The 22,364-nt window shown below is 33.2% G+C and overlaps 2 protein-coding genes across 4 annotated transcripts in view; both read left to right on the top strand.

Moving 5' to 3' along the window:
- The first annotated feature begins 757 nt into the window (after positions 1–757).
- LOC140047292 (putative methyltransferase C9orf114) lies at positions 758–7,257 on the top strand. 2 transcript variants are annotated; one of them, XM_072092221.1, is made up of 13 exons: positions 758–825; positions 1,570–1,617; positions 1,808–1,838; positions 2,672–2,785; positions 3,080–3,168; positions 3,329–3,399; positions 3,500–3,586; positions 4,394–4,443; positions 4,553–4,686; positions 4,840–4,915; positions 5,455–5,656; positions 5,848–5,995; positions 6,297–7,257. In XM_072092221.1, exons 2-13 carry the CDS (start codon positions 1,594–1,596, stop codon positions 6,363–6,365), a joined length of 1,095 nt encoding a protein of 364 aa, XP_071948322.1. In that variant the 5' UTR covers positions 758–825; positions 1,570–1,593; the 3' UTR covers positions 6,366–7,257. The 2 variants fall into 2 exon arrangements, with proteins under 2 accessions (XP_071948322.1, XP_071948323.1); XM_072092222.1 differs by lacking the exon at positions 758–825 and adding an exon at positions 870–1,091.
- A 137-nt stretch (positions 7,258–7,394) lies between these two features.
- LOC140047291 (tyrosine-protein kinase ABL1-like) overlaps positions 7,395–22,364 on the top strand; it is a 31,890-nt gene continuing 16,920 nt past the window's right edge. The window contains exons 1-2 of one of the 2 annotated variants that reach the window (XM_072092218.1): positions 7,395–8,016; positions 12,601–12,700. In XM_072092218.1, coding sequence (XP_071948319.1) covers positions 12,631–12,700 — 70 coding nt within the window. In that variant the 5' untranslated portion in view covers positions 7,395–8,016; positions 12,601–12,630. Of the gene's footprint in view, positions 8,017–12,600; positions 12,701–16,630; positions 16,637–22,364 lie in introns of those variants that run through there. The other variant, XM_072092219.1, reaches the window with a different exon arrangement.

Below are 22,364 nucleotides of genomic sequence, written 5' to 3'. Positions count from 1 at the left end.
GCAATCCGGACCGTACCAGAATCCCAATTCTGGAACACTTTTACTATTCTTTGTAGACCTGCTAGTGTTAAAAGATAGGAGACAAGCCGGCGAGCATTCTTAAAGTAACAAGTAAACTGAAATTGCATTCTCGAGAAATACTTGTCCAAAAACTTCATTTTTGCATAAGAGGCAAGAGTTATAATTTGTGATTTGTAATTTTAAAACATAATTTGATTCAATGTACAGGTTTTTTTATATTTCTTTTCAACTTCACCCGCTTGTTTGTTTGTTTGGGTGTTTGTTATTGTTAGTCAACTGAAACTAGTTGATTTGGTTACAAACCCTTACACCAAATTCGCATACACATGGTTGTAGTGAAATTAGCCTAATTACACACAGCATTAAGAGACAGAAATAAAAGGTAGATATATATATATATATATATATTCCGGAGAACTTTACAGTAGGCGGAGGTGCACAGTTTCTTTTCTTAAGACACCATTGTGCAAGTGGCAACATAAGATGGGCGTATACTATTCACAGCATAAGTACTCCTCTCTTGTTATGTTGCATCACATAGTAAATATATATTTGAGTTGAATATATCTTGAGTTCGAGGCAGAGCCAAGTTAAATAGAGCAGTAAATCTGTCAACGAATGAAATAGTCTCACTATTCAACACATACAAACATTCATTATTTTTTAGACTAATAAATAATGAACGATTGAGGGCTCAATCATGTTTTGACTGAGGGAGCAAAACTCGAACGAGGGACACAACACAACCAACACAACACATGTGTGTGAAGTTTGTATACACAATAAGAACGTGCCGAATCACAGGTGCATTTTAGCTATATAACCCTTACTAGTAGGCCTAGGCGATACCTAGTAGAGGGTCTACTATATTTATAACTAATTGTGTAATAATATAGTACGCCTACGGGCGTACACTGTATAGACTAGGCCTACCACTAATAACTAGCAAGTTCGGACTTGGCAAGTCACTTGCGCTAGTAGTAGTGAGAGAGGCTTGCCTAGCTAGTCAAGTAAGCCTAGCTAAGCTAGGCTAGGCCAAGTTTGTAGGCTAGGCCTACCAGCTAGATCAGGTCATATATATATATTTGACTCCTTAAAATAAATTTAGAGGACGGCAGGTTCAGATAACAAATGAAATTGGTCGCATTTTATTTTTGTCACAAAAGATGTTGGTTGATAAGATTAATTTTTACTATTTTGTAGGAAATATCGCTAATAAATAATACTAACTATCGATATTATTATTAGTAGTAATATATATAGATTTTTACATACCATGGTGGAATTAAGGCTGCTTTACTCTTCATAGCTTAGTATTTTTAGTAAGGCAGTGTTCATTGATTGGGTGTCGGAATAAGATCAAAGTTAAGAAGCAGCGTATGCCATTCAAAATACACAAAGTTGATTTTATGAATAAAGTTGATTTTATGGCCAAAAAAAAAGAAATTAATTACATTGTAAATTGGGTCATCTACCTGGTTAGAAAATTGCTTCCATTCATCATCTATGGAAAATAAAACAATCAACCCCTTTTTTGTGTTGATACAGAAGTGTTAAAATCCACGTTGCAAAATGGAAAAGAAGACAAAATTAACTGTATGTATAATATACATTTTAAGTATTGTTTTATTATTAAAAATATATGTTACTAATAATATATTGTACAGTTATTCTAACTTGATTTTTAGCTGATAGTTTCTCAGACACCCTAGAACCATAACAAGTTCTGGGATCAGTTTTCATGAACATTTACTCTATTTTTTTATTATTTTGTATTAATTTACAGGGTAAAGAATGGACAGAGATAAAACGAAAAAGTAAGTCATGCTAGATAAAGAAATAATAAAAGGAACAGTAATACAATATTTTATATGATCACATTTGAAGAAATTGCGGTAGGGGTTCGATAATTTCAAAAATTTTAATTTTTGTTGGTCTCAACCAAAGATTGTAGCGGCGCAAGATAGAACTGTTGTCAAGCTTCTATCTTATAACACTACGCGCCCTGTAATTCCATGACACCAATCGGGCGGACAAAATACCCTGATGACCATAGGTTGTAGCACCTTCTATTTCGATTTAAAATCTAAATGGTTTAAATTTTGCGGTATGCCTCAAAGTTCCTGTGGTTAACCATCTCGAGGGTTGGTTCATGGAAAGGGGAAGAAATTATGTAAAAAAATGTAAAATAAAAGTTTCTTTCGAATCTGGACACTTTCTGATTAGTTCTGTGTGTTTACATTGACTTGCTTGGTTAGACAACTCCGTACGATATTGCCTTGACAACGACACATTCCAGTCCAAATTTGTCCGCCGGAATGGCAACCATGGGATTGCGATATCTCTCGCAGTTATCTATCTTGCACCACGTAGCTGCATTATATAATCTTTGGTCTTAACATTATTTTGTTGATGTATACATTAATTGGAAATGACCTGACATTTTGGAGAATGCCAAGCTAGGCAAATATAAAGTAGCAAAGTCGGTTATTGGTCATTACAAAATCAGGGTGTGGAGCAAGTTAAACCAGGCTTATTTTTAACCATGCTTCATTTCCTTTTGGAAACATATGGTGGATAATTCAAACGTAATTTACTAGTGTTTAATATTCACCGTGGAAACTGTTAAACAATCGGTATTAATTTCTAGAAAAACTACTGAAAAAGAAACGTTTAGAAGAAAAACTTGCAAAGAAGATAAAACGTGACCAAGAAGCAGAAAGGAAAGTTTCTGAAGAAGAAGTAAAAGAACAAATTAAAACAAGTATATAGATATTTTAAGTTCTGTTACTTTATTATATGGCATGTTAACATGTTATTATCTTTCAGTAATATCTCCTTGTGATAATACTTACACAGCATAGTTTACCATTAATCCAGTGGCGTAACGTAAGGGGGAAATGCCCCTGGTTTAGCATTCCTAAATGGACCTCCAACGCTGGGTAGTTACATTGAGGTATGCTCATGCTCTGGGCCCCTTATGCTCTGATGAACCTGTGTTTAACTAGAGAACTCTCATCGCATACATTCTGTGATTGTACTTTATCATTTGTTACAGATGACAATTACACTGTGAGTATTGCTGTTCCAGGATCTATTCTTGCTAATGCTCAGTCTCCTGAGCTGAGAACATACTTAGCTGGACAGGTAAGTTATTGACTGTCTTGGCTACAGCCTCATTATATACAGGATTACTGTACTGTAGTAACATTTACAATATGTTTTTTAAATTGAATTCTGAGAGACATACTGTAGAACAGAATCTATTCATAGAATGATTTTATTATATATTTGTTTTCTTTTATAGATTGCTCGAGCCATGGTGGTTTTTAACGTAGATGAAGTTATTGTTTTTGATGAAAGTGGTCAAAGCCTGAAGTATGTGGTTATGTAATTTAAGTAAAATACATTAAACACATGATGCATAAATAAATTATATATAGAGAATTTGGTTTACTGTTTTTTTTTAATTTTTTAGTGATAAAGAGTCATTTAAAGGAATTACAAGTAAAGGAAATCCAAACATTCAATTAGCAAGAATCTTACAATATTTAGAATGTCCCCAGTAAGTACAACTAACAAATACAAAGAACTTGGTGTAACCAGGCAATCTAACAAGAAGACACTGAGCTCACTCATAACAGTCCTTTGATCCTATGTCTGGCTGCAACAAATACCCACAGTACTGTACAATGTACATATTCTCCATGATGCGCCGTTTCTGTTAAAGGGCGTGGAACTGACCATGTCGCAGCCACAGCATAAACTCTTTGATCTCCAGAGTTCAGCATCCTGTTGTTATATTTCCTTGGTGTAACTTGACTTGGGAGCGATTTTTCTTTCCGTACTAGAGTTCTTCTTTTTGATGCACTTGTTGTGATCATAATACTCTTGACTTTACTCAATAAAAAAAAAAACAAGCACGAATGTGCGATACTCGGGGTACAGCAAAAGAAGCTGTAATGACGTCATAAGACGGGATGTGACGTCACATACACATCAATGACCTCGCTACCAAATAGTTTATACGGCTACACGGTACCATCTTCGAGACGTCATATGGCTGCATCCGGTTTGAAATTTTAAAATCCGGCTCTATAGCTTTGAGGACATGTCCCTGTAGTACAGTATTCATGCCAAATCCCAGCTCAATACTACAACGAATAAGGGAGGAGTAGTACTTTGTAAATTGCACTCTTTACTCAATAGTGTCGGATGGAAGAGGAGAAGATGAGAGAGTCCTAGACTCGGGTACCTCGAGTAAAAAGTGGAGGAGACAAACTCAATAAACCATAGCATAATATACACTGATTGGTGAATGCTACCATTATTATATAATTATTTAAACAAAATTTGTTTATGTTTTACTTAGATATCTGCGAAAGAGTTTTTTCCCTAAACACGTGGATCTTCAGTATGCAGGTACTTTTGTCTTATTTTCATTTGCTCTTACAAAATGATAATTAATCTTTTTCATCATTGTTGTTACTGACATTGTTTTTGCTTTATACTTTTTATATTTCTCTTTTAGGCCTGTTGAACCCGCTAGACTGTCCACATCATTTACGAATGCAAGAATGGTGTAAATACCGTGAGGGCGTTGTTGTAAATCGTCCTGTTTCTAAGGATAATCCTAGTTCATATGTAAACATTGGCATGTTGAAGGTAAAATTAATTGTTTATAAATTTTGTTTCAATCTGTTGTTGTTTGGTTAAAAGTATAGTGTCTACGTTTAATAAAATTTTTCAATGTTTTTATTTTAAAAAGAATATTAGTAAGTTAGAAAATTTATGCTATGATTATTATTGTATTTTCAGGAGGCTAGGGTTGATAAACAATTAAGTGCCGGTATTCGAGTGACAGTAAAATTAAAACAAGATGAACCTAATGACAGTTAGTATTGCAGTTAACCCAATACATTGGTTTTTATTTTAAAGTTAATGGTTAAAACACATAATATAATCAAACATAAATAAATTGTAAATGGTGCAATGGCTCCAAACTGTAGGCGGTTGCTTAAAATCTTACAAAAATAGCTTACCTACAAACCCGTCACCTTCTGCAGGTAAAGCTTTGACGTAACACAAGGACTTAAGCACAATGCAAGTGAGTTGACCAATGACAAGCGACAGTTGGAATAGTCCAACGCTTGTGATTGGTAAAATTACTTGCATTGCTCTTACGTCCTTCCGTTACATCCTAATGACAATTCAACCAAGTCGACTGTTTACGATTTTAAGCTCTAGCGAACATCAGGATATTCGTCGTCCTCCCCTAACCGTCCTGTTTCGTAAATTTCCTGTTGAGGTAGTTGCCAAGTTAATGTAGGCTTTTTCCATAACCCAAGTTTAACTACACTACGTGTATAGTACTTTTGAAAATTTCATAATACTTATAATACTGGTAATAACACATTTTTTTTTATCTCAAAGAGTTGAAGTATTATTCTGGTAAGGTTGTGTCTCCATCATCGCCAAGGTCAGAGGCTGGTCTTTATTGGGGGTATTCTGTGAGGCTAGCGCCCAGCTTGGGTGCCATATTTTCACAAAGCCCTTATCCAGATGGCTATGACATCTGCATAGGAACATCAGAAAAGGGAACGAGTATAGATCAGTTTCAAATGCCAAAATTTAAGTAAGAAATTGAATATTTTCCAAAGTTTTTATTATATTTTTATTATTATTATGTAAATTAATATGTAAATAGTTAGAATTAAACTGAATATTTATAAGTTGAACCATAACCTGTAACTGTTAAATGTATTTATCTGTAAAGTGAATGTTCAATTTTAAATGAATGTCTAAATTATTTTCTTTTTGTTCCAGTCATTTACTAGTTGTGTTTGGAGGACTGAAGGGTTTAGAATCTGCCCTTGATGTTGACCCTGACCTGCATACAGATGACCCAAGCCACCTCTTTGACCACTACCTGAATACTTGTCCAAACCAGGGTAGTAGAACTATTCGAACAGAGGTACGTATTATGGCATTAGCTGGTTATTAGGTATAAGCCTGCCATACGATATTAGCCCACCATAGGGGATAAACCCGTCCTAAGGTATTAACTCGTAGGAAATAAGCCTATCCTACGGTATTATCCCACCGTAGGGTATAAGCCCATCCTAGGATATTACCCTACCGTAGGAAATACTGTAAGGCTATCCTACGGTATTATCCTATTGTAGGATATTAGCCCATTCCATTGTATTAGTGTTTGAAAATTGTGGATATTTTAGACATATTTTCACTAAAAACATCTAAATTACATTTTTTAGGAAGCACTACTTATAACGATGTCAGGCTTGAGGTCAAGGATACACGAAGCAATGTCATGTGACATGTGACCAAGGACATCATACATAGAATATAGTTGACAATAAAGTATTAAGTCTCCTTCCACTGGTGGAGGGAGACTTTTGTAAAGATACCAGCCTATTAAAACAGGAGTTAATATATAATATAATAAGAGTGTTTTTCAATTTTCACAACACTTTACTACACAGCTGTTGAGTCAATAAGTCGCTCATTGTCAAATGATGGGTCACTAATATACATTGGAAAGTACTAAATAAATTTCACAATAAAAGTTTTAAATCTAGTGGATGGATTTGTCTTAATACATTCTCTTGTTTACACCCAGGAGTATAATTAGATACTGCATCTTGTAATGCAACATCATACATACTGTAATGTACAATTTTGAAACATGTGTGGTCGAAAACATTATATAGACTACTGTATGTTCTAAACATTTGGTCTGCAAGACTGATGTCCCCTCCTCCCACCTGGTGGGAGGGTGAGGGGTTGTGTCTCTAGTTTAAGCTCTATCTGTATAATGTATGATATGCACTGTAATATATATTAAAAGACAGTCTAAAACACTTATGATGAGAGCAAAAGTTTTTTGGAAAACAGTATGGTTGGTGGCGCTGTTTATCCTACTTCTGATTTCTGAAACTGATAGAAGAAATCTGGTTCAGATTCAGATCATTTTCCTTATAAAAATCAGGATGACAGGGAGACGAACAATAATGTAAAATGACATAAAACAGACCTACCTAACTTAGAAAAAGTAATTGTGTAATTTTGTCACGAAAGTGCAACAAGAATGAATAAAATTGCTGTAAATGAATGAAATAAAGATTCTTGTTTGTTTTGTTGGAATTTTTTTTTATAGGTTGGCCCCCCTTTTTTAATTTATATGGTACAGAATCGGAACTTCTATTTTATCGCCGCGTGCAGTGTGTTTATCCATTATAAAAGTTCAACAAACTGTCAGTACGCGCGCAAATAAATAGGAAGAGCGTGCGCGTAAAGCGTTCGCGTCGAGCGTATGCGTGTACAGTAAAACGGAAGTGCGTGAATAGGAGCGCATATCTTTGCAAATGGGGTAAGTTTTATTTTTTATTTTGTAATTGTATGTACACAAAAAATAGCACCCCTCACTAATTGTTATTTATAAATTAATTAATATTGTGTGATATGATATAAATGTATGATATGTAAACTTTTGAACGTTGCCCAGATTTAACTTCCCATTTTCACAGTTTTCAACCCCGGAAGTAGAGACACGATCGAACATGGCCGTCGGTCGAACCCTGTGTTTTGAGACATCGTTGTTGGAATTTCAACGCTTGCAAGTCTCAGAATTAGAAGCTTGATTCTGCAACATATTGACAGGATTTAAAGTTAATTATTCTTCTTCAATTCATTCAAAATAATGGATGTTAGGGATTCTTAAGCCAGCATATTTGGCCGTCGACAAACAGGCCTAATTTCAGCCCAGCATCGTCTGGGAAGTCTTCATCCAAGGGCGGAGAGGTATTCATTCATTTGGCCTCCGCTGTGCGTTCTTGTTTGGGGCTACGCTAGCCTAGACCTGGAGGGAGCTAATCGTATAGCCTCTAGCCTCGTATAGCCTGTTGTAAAACTACGTATGAACACGGATAATATAATTTGAACTTTAGGGTGCCTTTATTACAGGAATACAGAAAGGTGAGTAAAAAGAAAATATAAAAATTCGTATCTGGCATTAATTTTTTTACACAAATTATTTTTACAGAAAGACTATTTTTTACTGAAAAAAATTATAGGAATATGAGAATATATTTTATTATTTTTAATCTTGAAATCGGAAAGAGAATAGTATTAATAAATCATTCATATAGCCATCAGCGTTATCGCACTGCCACAATTGGTATATAGATGGGCCATGAATGGAGGTATAATTAAAAATAATTTTGTACCTCCATGGATTGGCCTGTACAGTAGGCTGTAGCGAAACTGTTTGTATGATCATTTTGTCTATCTAAGGGCAAGGTAGAATAACTATCATGTGGGTAGATTTGGCTATTTTCAATTGACCAACATTTTCATTGAAGGATATTAGTTCCAGAATACAATGTAGAAATAAGATCGAGACTGCCCTACTAGTAGAGTGTTTGCATATCAAGCAGAAGTGCATAAGTTCGATTCCTGGTGTGCATAACTTTTTTCTTTTTGAATCCATTGACATTCCAAGAAAGCTGAAACACAAGCAAATTTAGGATATTTAAAACTCTTTCTACACTATCTTTATGTGACAAAAAATGTGATGTGCCCATATATGGACATGATGATGTCATATCACTACCATATTTAAGCATATCACTACCATATTTAAGCATACCACTACCGTATTTGGGCAAATCACACTTTTTTTTGTCAAACTTACTAGTTTGATAGTGTAGACAGAGCTTATGCCTTTGTAAAAGCATATGCAGTCTGATTAAAACAGAAGGGGTTCCACTCTTGCATAACCACCATAGTATTGCCTGGTCTCGATGATAAATGGAGGGCAGTCTTGAGCTTAAAAACTACCTCCCTTTTTTATTAAATCAGATGTTGGCATTCATGCATGTCACTTATTCTACTAGAAACAACATTTTACATTACTAACTTTTTTAGACACAAAACATTAAAAAAAAGGTACCTGTCAAGTTAGCAGTAATAAGCACTGTACTGAAAATTCAGGACAAAATTTAATTTATGTTGTAATTGCTGAACTAAAATCACTTTCCGCTGCCACTTTACTTATTACCCAATCTTTATACCTGTAAAGTGATATCATTTTCCAAGAATAAACATCCCTTTATAAACATGGTTGCAATTTCGTGCTCAGTCAAGCATGAAGTTTACTTATTTTGTTGGCAAGCCAGAACCTAACACCATTTATTATCTTATCATTGCCAACTGAACTGAAGTAATTGCATAAATTGATAGCAAACCAGCTCAAACATTTGAAGCCAAAATTTATTTATAAAACTAAAGTACACTGCCAAAGGGATTGTTAAGGAGCTTTGCAATGTTGTTATTGTATCATACTTGACATGTAGAGCAGTCTATGTCTACCAACCTCCAACATAGTTGTTGGATTTTGTTGTCCATCGGTACTTTTACCACTTCACTACAAGATGACAACATTTTCCCGCATGGCCAAAGAACTGTCTGTATAGTATTAGTAGGGCCTACAATGTCTAAGATCCCATTTACAACTACAATTGGGTTATAGTCCGTTCCTGAGCCGTACCAGGATCGGGTCCAAATGTAATTGTTTCGGCCTATTTACTCAACCTACTACTTTCTCAATTTATTGGTCACATTGCACTGCATAATCGGGCTCAAACATACAGTAAAAGCCTCTCCTGGTCACACCTCGAGAGGTGGTCCAGGTCTACATCCGGCCCAGATCGTAAATGAGGTCTAAGTCTATAAAATGTTTGTACAATGGTTGAAATACCCTCTTTAAAGAAGTCCTGGTTATGCAAAATGTTGAGGTAGGATGGGAGGAGGGTCACAGTTTAAACCTAATCATAAAGTGCAACAATCAGATAATTGTGTGCAGTAGTGTTTATCGAAAGCCTCCAGAAACGCACCATTCATCCCTGTATAGTTATTGCTAAAGGAAGTCTCATATCAGCAATATGTTTCAAAAAGCCTACATTCCAAATGTCAAATATTTACTCAATTATTATTACAGCTTTTGTGAATAATACATTACATTGTACTTTTTTTGTCCTTCGGAAATAAGAACAACACATTGTACTTTTACTTTTGTATTGCCGTTTGCATTATTTATATGGCGTTTTAAATAATAAATTATGTTGTACTTTTTTGTCACAGCTTTCAAATTCAATACAGAGTTTTTTTGATTAGGTATTTTGATTGTTATTGGTTAAATTTAAACATTTTGCAAAATGTTCCATGTTATTATCATAAAAAATGTTCACAAATTAAAAATCTGGTTAAAATGTGTTGTTTTATTTTCTTCCGCCCTGTGACTGAGAGGTGTGGCAATTTCATAAGATTTCTTTTTTATTTATTTTTTTTTTCTACAAGATTTTAATTAATTTAGATATTGTTATAATGATTCTTTTAATACCGTACAATAATTTGCAAAATATAATCCAGCTCTCATTTCGCTGTACATAAAACAGGAAATTGCAAAATAAGAATTGCATATTTTTCAAAATAAATATTATGTAATCCAGCTCTCATTTCGCTGTATATAAACAGGAAATTGCAAAATAAGAATTGCATATTTTTCAAAATAAATATTATGTTAATGTTTCTTTATGTCATTTGTGTTAGTTTTCAAATATGAAATAGAATTATGTCATGATTTTTCAATTTCAAATCAACTAATATCAATATTGTTATTGGTAACTTGCATCTTTATAATTATTTATAAGCTTTAAAATAAAATTTATTTAAAAAATGATACTAAAAATGACTTTTTGGTACTTGACTGATTCTATTCTTGCTACCACTTTATAAATTACCGATAATATTGTAGGCTGTATTTACTTTAAATATTTTTCCCATAGTATGTGCTGTTTTCTCTCCTCAATTTTGATTCTTTCTGTATTTAATTACAATCAACAATATTCCATTGTCTTTGTTCAATGTGTGATTCTATTTTGCTAAATATTAGAGACAGTGGGTATAAAAATACAGTGTAGAATTGAATACAAGAAAATACCCATGTTACAAGTTTTGTATTCAGCTGCTAGGTGGTCCCTGCTGTGTTCCTTGTAACTGGACCCAGACTTGATTGAAAACGGTTCCTAGCAGCAGAGGTTGTAATAAGATTGCCGAGTTGGTAGATATTTATGGGAAGCCTACTGAACTACTGGTTTTAGTGTATTAAGCAGGGGTATTAAGGTTATAAAGTTCAGAAGTCAAACATAATGTTTAGTTCATGTTTTAAGAATACTATTACATTAAATGTTTATTTGTATCGTAAAATACAGTACTTGTATTATACAGTTAGTACTGTATAGTATATCATCATTGCTATATTTTTAGAATTAAACAAAAAAACTTTCTACTGTAGTGTGATTTAAATCAACCAGACTTGCAATGCAATTATTAAATAATTATTTATACACTGTCTTTTAATTATCATTAGATTTTTATTCAACCCTTGTTAAAAAATTTTCTTTTTATTTAATAATAGGAATAATTTTATTAGCACTGCACTTCAGTGACAGACTTCAACTTGTGATGGTATAGTACGTCCATAACATACAGTACATAACAAGTACATTATGGGGCAAATCAAACTTAAATATTCTGGCAGACAAGTAGAAAGTAGATGGATTTTACATCTTGAAGAAATGCATACACAACTTCCCTCAGTTCACGCTCTATAGCTCATTCAAGATCAGTTTTCTCTTGGTTTCTAATCACTGGTACCACCAGTAGAGCTTTAAGGGTAGAATGAATCTAATTGCTGTACCTATGTTCATACTCTAGTAAGCTCATTCAAGATTAGTTTTCTCTTCGTTTCCAATCACTGGTACCACCAGTAGAGCTTGAAGGGGAGAATGAATCTAATTGCTGTACCTATGTTCATACTCTAGTAAGCTCATTCAAGATTAGTTTTCTCTTCGTTTCCAATCACTGGTACCACCAGTAGAGCTTGAAGGGGAGAATGAATCTAATTGCTGTACCTATGTTCATACTCTAGTAAGCTCATTCAAGATCAGTTTTCTCTTCGTTTCCAATCACTGGTACCACCAGTAGAGCTTGAAGGGGAGAATGAATCTAATTGCTGTACCTATGTTCATACTCTAGTAAGCTCATTCAAGATTAGTTTTCTCTTCGTTTCCAATCACTGGTACCAGCAGTAGAGCTTGAAGGGGAGAATGAATCTAATTGCTGTACGTACAGTATGTTATGGAAGCTTCAAAGTGCTTGGAGAACGGAGCGGTGTAAATGATTCCTCGGCTTCTTTCTCATTGTTTGGTTTCTTAGGACATTTCATGGATATTTTTTTTTGTGGAATCCGCTTAAAAACATTGTGCACTATATAAAGGCTCTGTCTACACTATCAAACTGAAAAACTATTATGTGCCCAATGGACATGATGAGGATTATGTCATATTATTTGGGAAGGTCAAACTAGTTTGATCAGAGAATCCCTTGTTTGATAGTGTACTGTAGACAGCTTTATTATTATTATTATAAATAACTATTAATCTGCATTTTTTATTTTTTCTCAGATTGAATTATATTTGTTGTCTTCTTTTTTGACAGGTGTTGAGTTTGCGTTGAGGGCCATGTGAAATGGGACAAACCCCATCGAAAGATGAGACGCGAAGGTCGTCACGAAGGAAGGGTGGCAAAGGGGATCAAGGTATGTTTCTGTAAATATACATGCAGAATCAATTCAAAATCTTTGATTGCCAAAGACTGTACGTAGTACCAGTTTAGTAGGAGATTAAACTTGTTGTCTTGAATATGAACATGGCTTTTAGTGCGTGTAGGATCAAATTATGAAACACCAAACCTGCAGAAATTAAAATCATACTTTTTAAAAGTTCAGTTTATTGGCTATTAACTATCTATTAATGGTCCAAATATTGTACTGGATCGATAATCAGTGGTTTACATTATTTAGGTTTTGTGCTATAAAAATGTGGTATTTCAAATGTACATTAATGTACGTACAGAATTAGCACAATAGGGGAAGTCTTGAAAGTTGATGGTACACTAAATATTACAGTACTCCACACATGCTAAGGATTATTCCTAGAATCGGTCATTAACAATTATTACAGTTTTGTGGTTGTATTATCTGTGATCTTCATACAGTATACAATGTAACAAATGTTTTCTTCAACCTTTTGTAAATTAACTAACATATTCCTCTAGTAGTTTTCTATTTATTGCATGTTTGCTTAGTAAAGATAGAGGTAGTAAGAGAAATAGAAGCGGAAGATGGCGTAGAAATGTTCTCTTTAAAACCCATGGTAAGCGAGTTAATTTTGTGTCTAAAAAGCTCCCACTCATAAATTAGTGTTGCCATGCCAACAGCATCATCTGAAAAATCACCTCAAAATTAATCTTCATTACTGGTCATTTTCACTAATTTATTTCGTATGTATTCAATTTAAGTTTACATTTTCCGACAAATTCAGACATATTTTCATGTTCGAGAACACATTCTGCAGAAATATTGTATAGTTGTTAAATGTAATAAATTTCAATTTTGCACACATTTCTTGAGATTAGCTTGCTACCCTGATTTTGGATTTCATTCGCTGGATGTTAATGTTTCAAATTTGCTATAAGATTTAACCAAATGTTTTTATAGGACTTTAGAGAGCTCAAAGGTCAACAGAAGCGTGTTTAGAGCAGCTTAAAATTACTTACAGCAACAGTTGTTGGGATTAGCGAAGGCGTCAAAGTCTTTGCACGAAAAAAATCAATCTTCTTGAGGCATCTTCTCAAAATGAAATATTTGGTAACAAATCATGAAAATATAAAGGATTGTATTTATTGGACCAGGACCACTGACTCTATAAATGGACCATCTATTGAATGACAACGAATAATAGACTCTGAGATTATAAAACAATGTTACAGTATTACTGTATGAAACATACAGTTTGTTAAAACTATATTTATCATATCATATGATCGTATTCTTCTTTCACGTAATAATCATTATTTTATCATTCCAAGGACCATATGTTTGTCCAAATTATGGTTTTTCAATATCATATTGTGTCATTGAGATAACCTGTATATAAGCCCATCTACTGTTTTGATGATTTTCATGCAAAATTATCTCAATGCTTCGTACATACTGTTACTCCCTCCATACTGTAACATAGGTTTAATCCACTACACACTGACCTTCAGGTATAAAGGCCATCCTTCTATCTTGACCTAGTTTCCTACAATGTCATTTTGAACTGACTGTCAGATGTTTACACCTAAAAAGCTCAAATGCATAAAGTTGTATTATCTCTCTCTTCTCTCTCCCCCCCCCCCCCCCACCTCCCACATTTTTTTACACTCCAAGTTATCATAAATTAGCATTTCACAGAGTATCATTTTGAACCAACAGTTTTTCCCACATATCATTCCTCTCTTTTTCTCCAACTCCCACCTGATATTATACCGTCTATTCAGTTTGAAAATGACACCCCTGGAAGTTTACCATAAACCAATTAATAGATATATAATTAGCCTCTTGACAGAATGCTATATCACAAGATTCCAATCTAATTCTAAAATTAACTTGCATTGATTGATAAACTTGTAATTGCATGAGGAATTATTTAACAATTAAAATATTTCTGCAGAGTTTAAAGGGTTTAATAATAGTGCAAAGTTTCAGATAACAAGTATATATTTGAGTATTGTATGAATGGCTGAAGGCTAATGGGATGTGTTTTGGTTGAGTTATTCCTATTGCCTTTAAAATGACTGTGAATTGTATCATGGAGGTATATATTTTTTAATCCACACTTTCTCACTCTTCATCCGGTAACTATGTCTTTGTTGGAGGAGGACCTTGTCGTCATTTTCCATAGAATTATAGTGAAATATTTGTTGTTGTCCAGTTTTTAAAAAAACGATCTTTTTCTCTTCTTTCTCTTGTCTTCTTGTGCTTCGAATTTCTGGAAATTTATTTTAAAAATTTATTTATTTATTCTTCTTATGCTGGGGAACCTCTTCAGTCAAAGACTGTTCTTCCACAGGGTCCACTTCGTAAATTGTTGTAGAAGGAAGTTATTCTCCTAAATTAAATTTTTTTTAAACATGCAATAAAATAAATTAAATACAGTATAATTCTTTGATTGGTGTCCGAACTCATTAATATTCAATATTTATACTAGTTGGCTAAAATAAATCACCAGTTTTTACTTATGTAGGCCAGTTCATGTCCATCCTAAATTGCTTTTAATTAGATTGTCGTTTTTAAATCATAGCCACTTTGCTATTAACGGACACTAATAAACAATGGCTGGTGATCGCATGTTTGCATTCCTTTGTTATTGACCAGTGATGAGTGTTTTAGTGACGACAGGTAATAACTTGATTTATTTGATGTCTTGATTGATGAAAGGTAAATGCCCTATGAAACAGGTGTACTCTACGTCATCATCAAATTGCCACCTGCATAATGGCGCTGTATCAAAGTGCTTTACCTTTGTCTAAAAAAGCATAGGTTCAAATCATTTTAAGATGATTTTTGTTATAAACTCAATTGTTTATGAAATTGAAAATATGTGAATTTGCAGTGTCACTCATTTACTTAGAATCATGATCCTTGATTGTTAATTGTTGTTAATTTTATTTTAGGTGACTTAGCAAATTGGTATTTTATTTCAAGCCTATCTTACCTGGAAAAATTAAAGTGGTCTTATATACTCGAGAAGATCTAAAACTTGAAGAGTATTTTACATTCTTTAACAACTATGTTGTCTGCACACCGTACACTCATGTGTGACTGCCATACTGATAAATTCAGTACCACTTTTTTTTGGCAACCTTTTATACTGAGAAAAATAATTTGCCAGTTTCTTTTTATTTTTATGTCCCACCTGATATTTGATCGTAATATTGATTCAAGTAAACTTCCAGTACTTTCTGATATCCTTTAACTAACATTCCTTGTATTTTACATTAGGTCAAAGGTTAAAGGGAAATGTTGAAAGTAATTCACTTCCTAGTTATTTTTCTCTATGAATACACATACTGTTTTGAAGGTCACTTGTCTATTTATAGACCACTTTTAGGATTTTTTTAAACAACTAATCTTTACTATTTTGGTCTCTCATAAGAATCATGACTAAAGACCATGCTATATATGTGCGGTCCAGTATAGTCACCTTTGAAAGTGGTCCCTACTTTGAGAAGTCCCAGATATGAATCGATTTTTAAATACACTAATCTAAATATTATTGTTTACAAACATGTTTCTTTAGTTAATGTTGTTATTAAATTGTATCGTAACAGTATTTTTATGACTCATAAAATAAGTGCAAGCGAGTCGAAGGATGCGGGATGTGCATGCGTTATCATAGCTGTCATCGCGGCAGTCCAGTACTGCCGTTGTCGTTGCGTTAATAGTTAATTTCCACCATTTACAAGAGGAATTCAAGTAGATGTACGTACAGTAGTTGTTAGAATAGCACCGTGCTAAGCACTCTTAGTTGGACACTGTAATCTTAAGGTTTTTAGAGAGGCTTTTGGTTGACGGTGCGTGCCACTTGTTAAATGTTGATTGATACAGACAAGTGTCTACAAAGTGTAGGGGGATCTGCTAGCTTCAAAGGTACAGATATTTTATAATTAACTACTGTATTAGAAAAATAGGTTTTTTTTCTCTCAAAGTTTGGCAACTCTGTGGCTGCTGTTTTGATCTACAGTAGCTTATTTGTTTCCTTTCCCGTCATTTTTCTTTAGTACCCCACTATCTTGATTTATAAGTTACATTTTCTCTACATTAATAGTGTTTGCTATTTCATAATCACGCAGAGAGTACTATACTATAGTTCCTGTTATTAGGTGATCATTTAGAATAAAATGATCACCTATTGTTATTGTATGAAATCTTTATTCTTCTTTTTCTTATTATTTATTTCTCTCTGTACAGATTTTGTGTAACAAATATCTCAAAAAGTTTAATGTTAATGATTACCAAAATTTCACAATGTCTTTCAAATACGTTAACTTAGTCCTAATAAGCTTTTCAGCGTGATCACTCATCCGTGACGTCACGTATACGCCATTTTGTGAAATCACATTATCAATCATATCTCCATAATTCATTATCACATATTAATGAAAATCACTACACGTAAACTTGAGGTCAAGATAAAAAATATTAGCAAATAAAAACTCGGGCGTTTCAAGGTCATGCGCGTGAAATCTCGCGTTGAAATTTTAAAAAGCTCAAAATTTAGTTTTTATCAATTTAGAGCATGAAATAGGCCATTTGCGTGTTTAAAAAAATTACTGCGCAAAAACACATTTTTGCGCACGCGATTTTTAAAAAGGGTAAAAAATAAAATTTGATGTATACATCATATTCTACTCACAATCCTTAGTACATTCTCCGACTTTGAGTCCATTCCGACTTAAAATAACGCTATACGAGCACGTTAAAAATGACAAAATGCGCACATTAATTGTACAAAAGTGCTAAAAATGGTAAAAAAATAAGGCCTTTTTAAAATGAATATAACTCTTCAGAATGGCAGGGGACCCCCAATTGTTTTAACTTATTATGGAAGCCAATAAGTTGTAGATATAAATATATATACATATTAGACGTAAAAAATGGTATGACGTCATCAAATGGCCACTTGAATTTAAAAATTAGTAATTATTATCTTTTTGTGTGGGTTATCACATTCAATAGAGCGCATCTCCGTTATTTGAGCCCAATTTTTGCACACATTTTAGTATGTGCTTGCTCATTTAATTATCTTTCTCATAAGTTGTCAACATTTTTATTTTGATGACGTCATCACGTGTAAAAACAAGAATAACCTAGGTCGTGTAATTTCAGCTACACCAAACATTTGAATATCTTATAGCTCCTCAGAATTAAAGGTGACCTTGAAGATTATAATTTATTATGAAAGCTGATTAAATGTAGATATGAATTCATATAAAAATTAAGCCTATCGGATGTTGTGATGTTATCATATGGCCAGTTGAAGTTAAAAAGTAGTTTTTAAATTTCTTTAGTCGAAGTTATACAAATTTCAAAGAGCGCGCATTGCGCTTCTACGTGTCAAATTCTCTTCCAATCCTTATATTTATTTGCTCAATTCATTATCTTTCGAAATTGTCATCTTCGAGTTTATTTTGATAATTCCATCATACCGAAAAATTTGAACATGATGTGGGTCCCATAATTTCACCTATGCTACACTGTATATAGATATACAGTATATACTGTACATATTGTATATGACACATAATAGGTATGTTATGCTATAAGTGTATATTCATCATGTCATAGGATGGCGTACATCAGCTTTTTACGATCGTATGTTAACGTACGTGCATGTTTAAAAAATGTTAATTTCATTAAAATGATAATAATGATCACCTATAATTCGTCAAAGTGACGAATTAAATTCTAGTTTCTATTGTGTTGATATAAATGAGGGCAGTTAATACCTAAAATCTGTCTACACTATCAAACTAGTTTGACAAAAAAAAATGTGATGTGTCCAAATATGGTAGTGATATTTCCAAATATGGCAGTGATATGACATCATCATGTCCATATATGGGCAAATCACATTTTTGTAGTCACATAATGTTTGATAGTGTAGGCAGAGCTTTAGAATGGTATTACGAATAATAAAATATATCTGGAAGGTATCAACTGGCTTATTTTTATGTTTGATGAGATTTTCTTAGTTTTATTAATTTATATTATTTAAACTTAACTATATTTTGTGTAAAGCATCATTTTTAGTTTATGTTAGGTACAGTATAGTAATATATTCAGAGGAAACAAGGATTTGTTGTTAAATTTAGAATGTTTTTCTTACTTGGTCTATGACAAGATGGTTTCCTTTTATACCATCTTTTTGACCAGTTTTATAGTATCAGGAAAAACACAAAAGATGTTTTATGATAAAAACTATGTTGTAAAAGGAAAACATAATTAAAATTGGTCACATTATTTACAGTATATTATCGTTGAATGTCGTTTAAACAATACATAGTGCACTTCGCAGTTTGGTTAATGTCCTCAATACTCCAAGGAGATGAGTTGTAATTATTACATAAATATCAAATGACATTTGTTTTCAGATATTTAGCCGAATGAAACACATTGTAATGTTCGCTAATAATGTTCAATAGTTTCTTTGTTTTCGCATTGACGCATAAATCAGAAGAGCAGCCTAGCGGTACTGAACATTCGTAGCTTGCCCGTTTGAGAGTGTGAACTTTAGAGTAGCCAACACATTAGCGCTGCTTCTGGCCTACATTGAGATTGCCTCGCGGGATTTGGCTAACTAGACAAGGATATTTCTGTTATGCCTCATTTAACGTTAAAACGTGTATAAAATTCAAAAAGGTTTTAGAAAAATACACATTTTCACACTTAATACCATTCAGTATATAGAAATTGCATGAGTTCTAAAATGATTGTAAAATGGAACACTAAATTTTTAGATACATTTTTCTTTAGTAATGGTTTTACAGGTATATTAACCAAGTATGGTAATGTACAGTACAGTACCGTACTTACTATTTTGATTTGTTGGCCAAGTTTAAAAAGAGGCTTAAAAATTAAGTTGAAGATTAGCGCAACATACAAATATAGAGCTAGGATGTTTAATAATTTAATTCATGATCAGTTTTTTAGTTAATTTTATAAAATGTTTTACCAAGTACAATCATGTTTCCAGTCGGTCTGTCTGTGTGTCCTTCAGTCCATTATTACAGTATAGTGATTTTCCAAATTTTTACTATTTTACATTTTGTCTAACAAAACAAGAGTTTTATATCCTACATGTATTTTGACTACTACTAACCAACTATGTCTGAACTGAAGGATGTTTACAGCATTAATTTCCTTTAGTGGTTGAATTATGGCCGCAATGGTGTACCTAAACAAGGTCAGTTTACACTTGATCAACAATTAAAGAAAACCTGCTACTGTCATATATAACATGAAACTCTCATGATCATGTATTTAATTATTTTCATTCACAAGCATTGTAAGTTGATCATGATCAACTCTAAATGTGAACGTCAACATAATACCCGAACATGTTCAGTTAAATATGATCAACAATTGTGATAACGGAATTTCAACTCTCATGATGATACTGTACATGTAGTTTGCTCACATGCATGTAAGTAGAACATCGACATTAGACCTGAACATGTTCAGTTAAATATGATCAACAATTTGTTATCAAGGAATTCTGCTAACTCTCATGATGATACTGTATGTAGTTTGCTCGAATACCCGTTTGCTCACATGCATTGTAAGTTGATCATGATCAACTCTAAATGTGAACATTCAACATAATACCTGAACAAGTTCAGTTACATATATGAAACAATAATGTAATAGTGTAATATTGCTCAGCAGTTAACAATATTCTTGTGCCAAGCTTCATATCTAGGTCATTTCAGACAAAGTTATTCTGCATCTACTGTACTTTCGTAAAAAGTTTTAAGTCAAATTCTCAACGTGTCTTCCACCTTTGTCAGTAAGTCATCTTGTATTTTCTGGCTATTCCCAAGAATTTGAAATTTTTAATTTCTCTTTAGTTACCCTAGGGTATGCGAGTTGCCTCAATTTGATTAAACACACTATCCCTACAAATTTTGAAGTTTTGTAAAAATAATGCATATTTATAAATCCAAAGGCAAATTCCTGAAAAAATTACAATGCTGTAGGTATCAGTGGCTGGATCTCAATGGAGATACAAAAAAAAAGCGAAAAGCTACAGTAAATCAAAACGATAAGTAAAACTGCCAGAAAAGTTAGCAGAGCTTTCGGGCAACACTAGCCCTTCATCAGTGCAATGCATATATATATATATATATATATATAGTGTTGCCCGAAAGCTCTGCTAACTTTTCTGGCTGTTTACTTTATCGTTTTGATTTAGCTTTTCGCTTTTTATTTTTGTATCTCCATTGAGATCCAGCCACTGATACCCACAGCATTGTCATTTTTTTCAGTAATTTGCCTTTGGATTTATATATATATATATATATAATATATATTCAGGTTGAAATTATCAGACCGTATATATATTACTATAAAAACATTAAACCAGGTCATTCCTTGTATTAAATGTACATTTTATGGTTAATTTTGATTTTTAAAAGTAGCTCACATCGAATGTCCTCTCGTGGACGGTCTTAGGCCCAGCTTAGCTGTGTAGGCCTATCGGGTAATGTATGAACATTGTACGCCAGCTATACTCCTAGCCCGACGTTGCTCATTGCTTAATTAATTGTCTTTCCTTTTTTAGCAGATTCCGTTATTGGGGAAGATCTGTTATTTTTAATTCTGGTATTGTTAGCCACTTAAATTATTATAATTTACTTATTTTTTACATTTTGAACAATTTAAAGACAAAAATGTACTGTGACTTTAAAATAGCTCGAACATACGTAGGTCTAGTGGCTTTAAGCATATCATTGTATAGATTCCTAAAATGATTGAGCTTAGGTTATGAGCTGTATCAATAAATATCACTGTTGATATAGATGTGTTAATGTTAAACTATTGAGTGTATAGGCTTGACATTCATCAGTTTTATTTTGTTTATCCTCATCTTGTTTTGAAAGTAAACAAGTGTATAATTCAATAAAAATTGCATAAAAGAATGTTTACAATGTGCATTTCTTCGGAAATTGTGTCTTTAAACAATGTTGGGTTGCACTCATTTGGAAGATGCAGTCTATTTTGTGCCTAGCTTACATGGATAAACCGACAATGGCCCTCTTTCTCCGAAGAGAGGATACAGTTATGAAATTGTGTAATTTTTCTTTGATTGCATACAACAATGTCCTATGTTGGGCCAACAAACTAAATTGCACTATTTTGGAAATGCAGTTTATTTCGTGCCTAGCTTACTTGGATAAACCGTCAATAGCCCTCTTTTTTTTTCTTTTGATTGCGTTGATGTACACATGAGTGGATGTGAACATCTTTACAACATTGTCTTATGTTGAACCAACAAATTGAATAGCACTATTTTAGAAGATGCAGTTTATTTCGTGCCTAGCTTACCTGGATAAACCGTCAATAGCCCTATTTTTTTTCTTTTGATTGCGTTGATGTACACATGAGTGGATGTGAACATCTTTACAACATTGTCTTAATGTTCAACAAATTGAATAGCACTATTTTAGAAGATGCAGTTTATTTCGTGCCTAGCTTATCTGGATAAACCAATAATAGGCCTATCTCTCCGAAGAAGGGATACGATTACGAAAATTACACTAGTGGTTTGACTAATTTTTCTTTTGATTGTGTGTAGTTGTATACTCATGTCCCTGCC

This window comes from Antedon mediterranea, chromosome 4 (assembly GCF_964355755.1).
Source record: "Antedon mediterranea chromosome 4, ecAntMedi1.1, whole genome shotgun sequence".
Taxonomy (NCBI): Eukaryota; Metazoa; Echinodermata; class Crinoidea; order Comatulida; family Antedonidae; genus Antedon; species Antedon mediterranea.
The sequence above is the reverse complement of the archived record's forward strand: the minus strand, read 5'-3'. Positions and strand labels throughout refer to the sequence as shown.

What these genes read in the sequence shown, in the direction of transcription:
- LOC140047292 (XM_072092221.1), top strand. Translation starts at nt 1,594, where the DNA reads ATGGAAAAGAAGACAAAATTAACT. An exon ending in GACAGAGATAAAACGAAAAA is followed by an intron (nt 1,839 to 2,671) that starts GTAAGTCATGCT and finishes ATTAATTTCTAG; the next exon opens with AAAAACTACTGAAAAAGAAA. An exon ending in CGTGGATCTTCAGTATGCAG is followed by an intron (nt 4,444 to 4,552) that starts GTACTTTTGTCT and finishes TTTCTCTTTTAG; the next exon opens with GCCTGTTGAACCCGCTAGAC.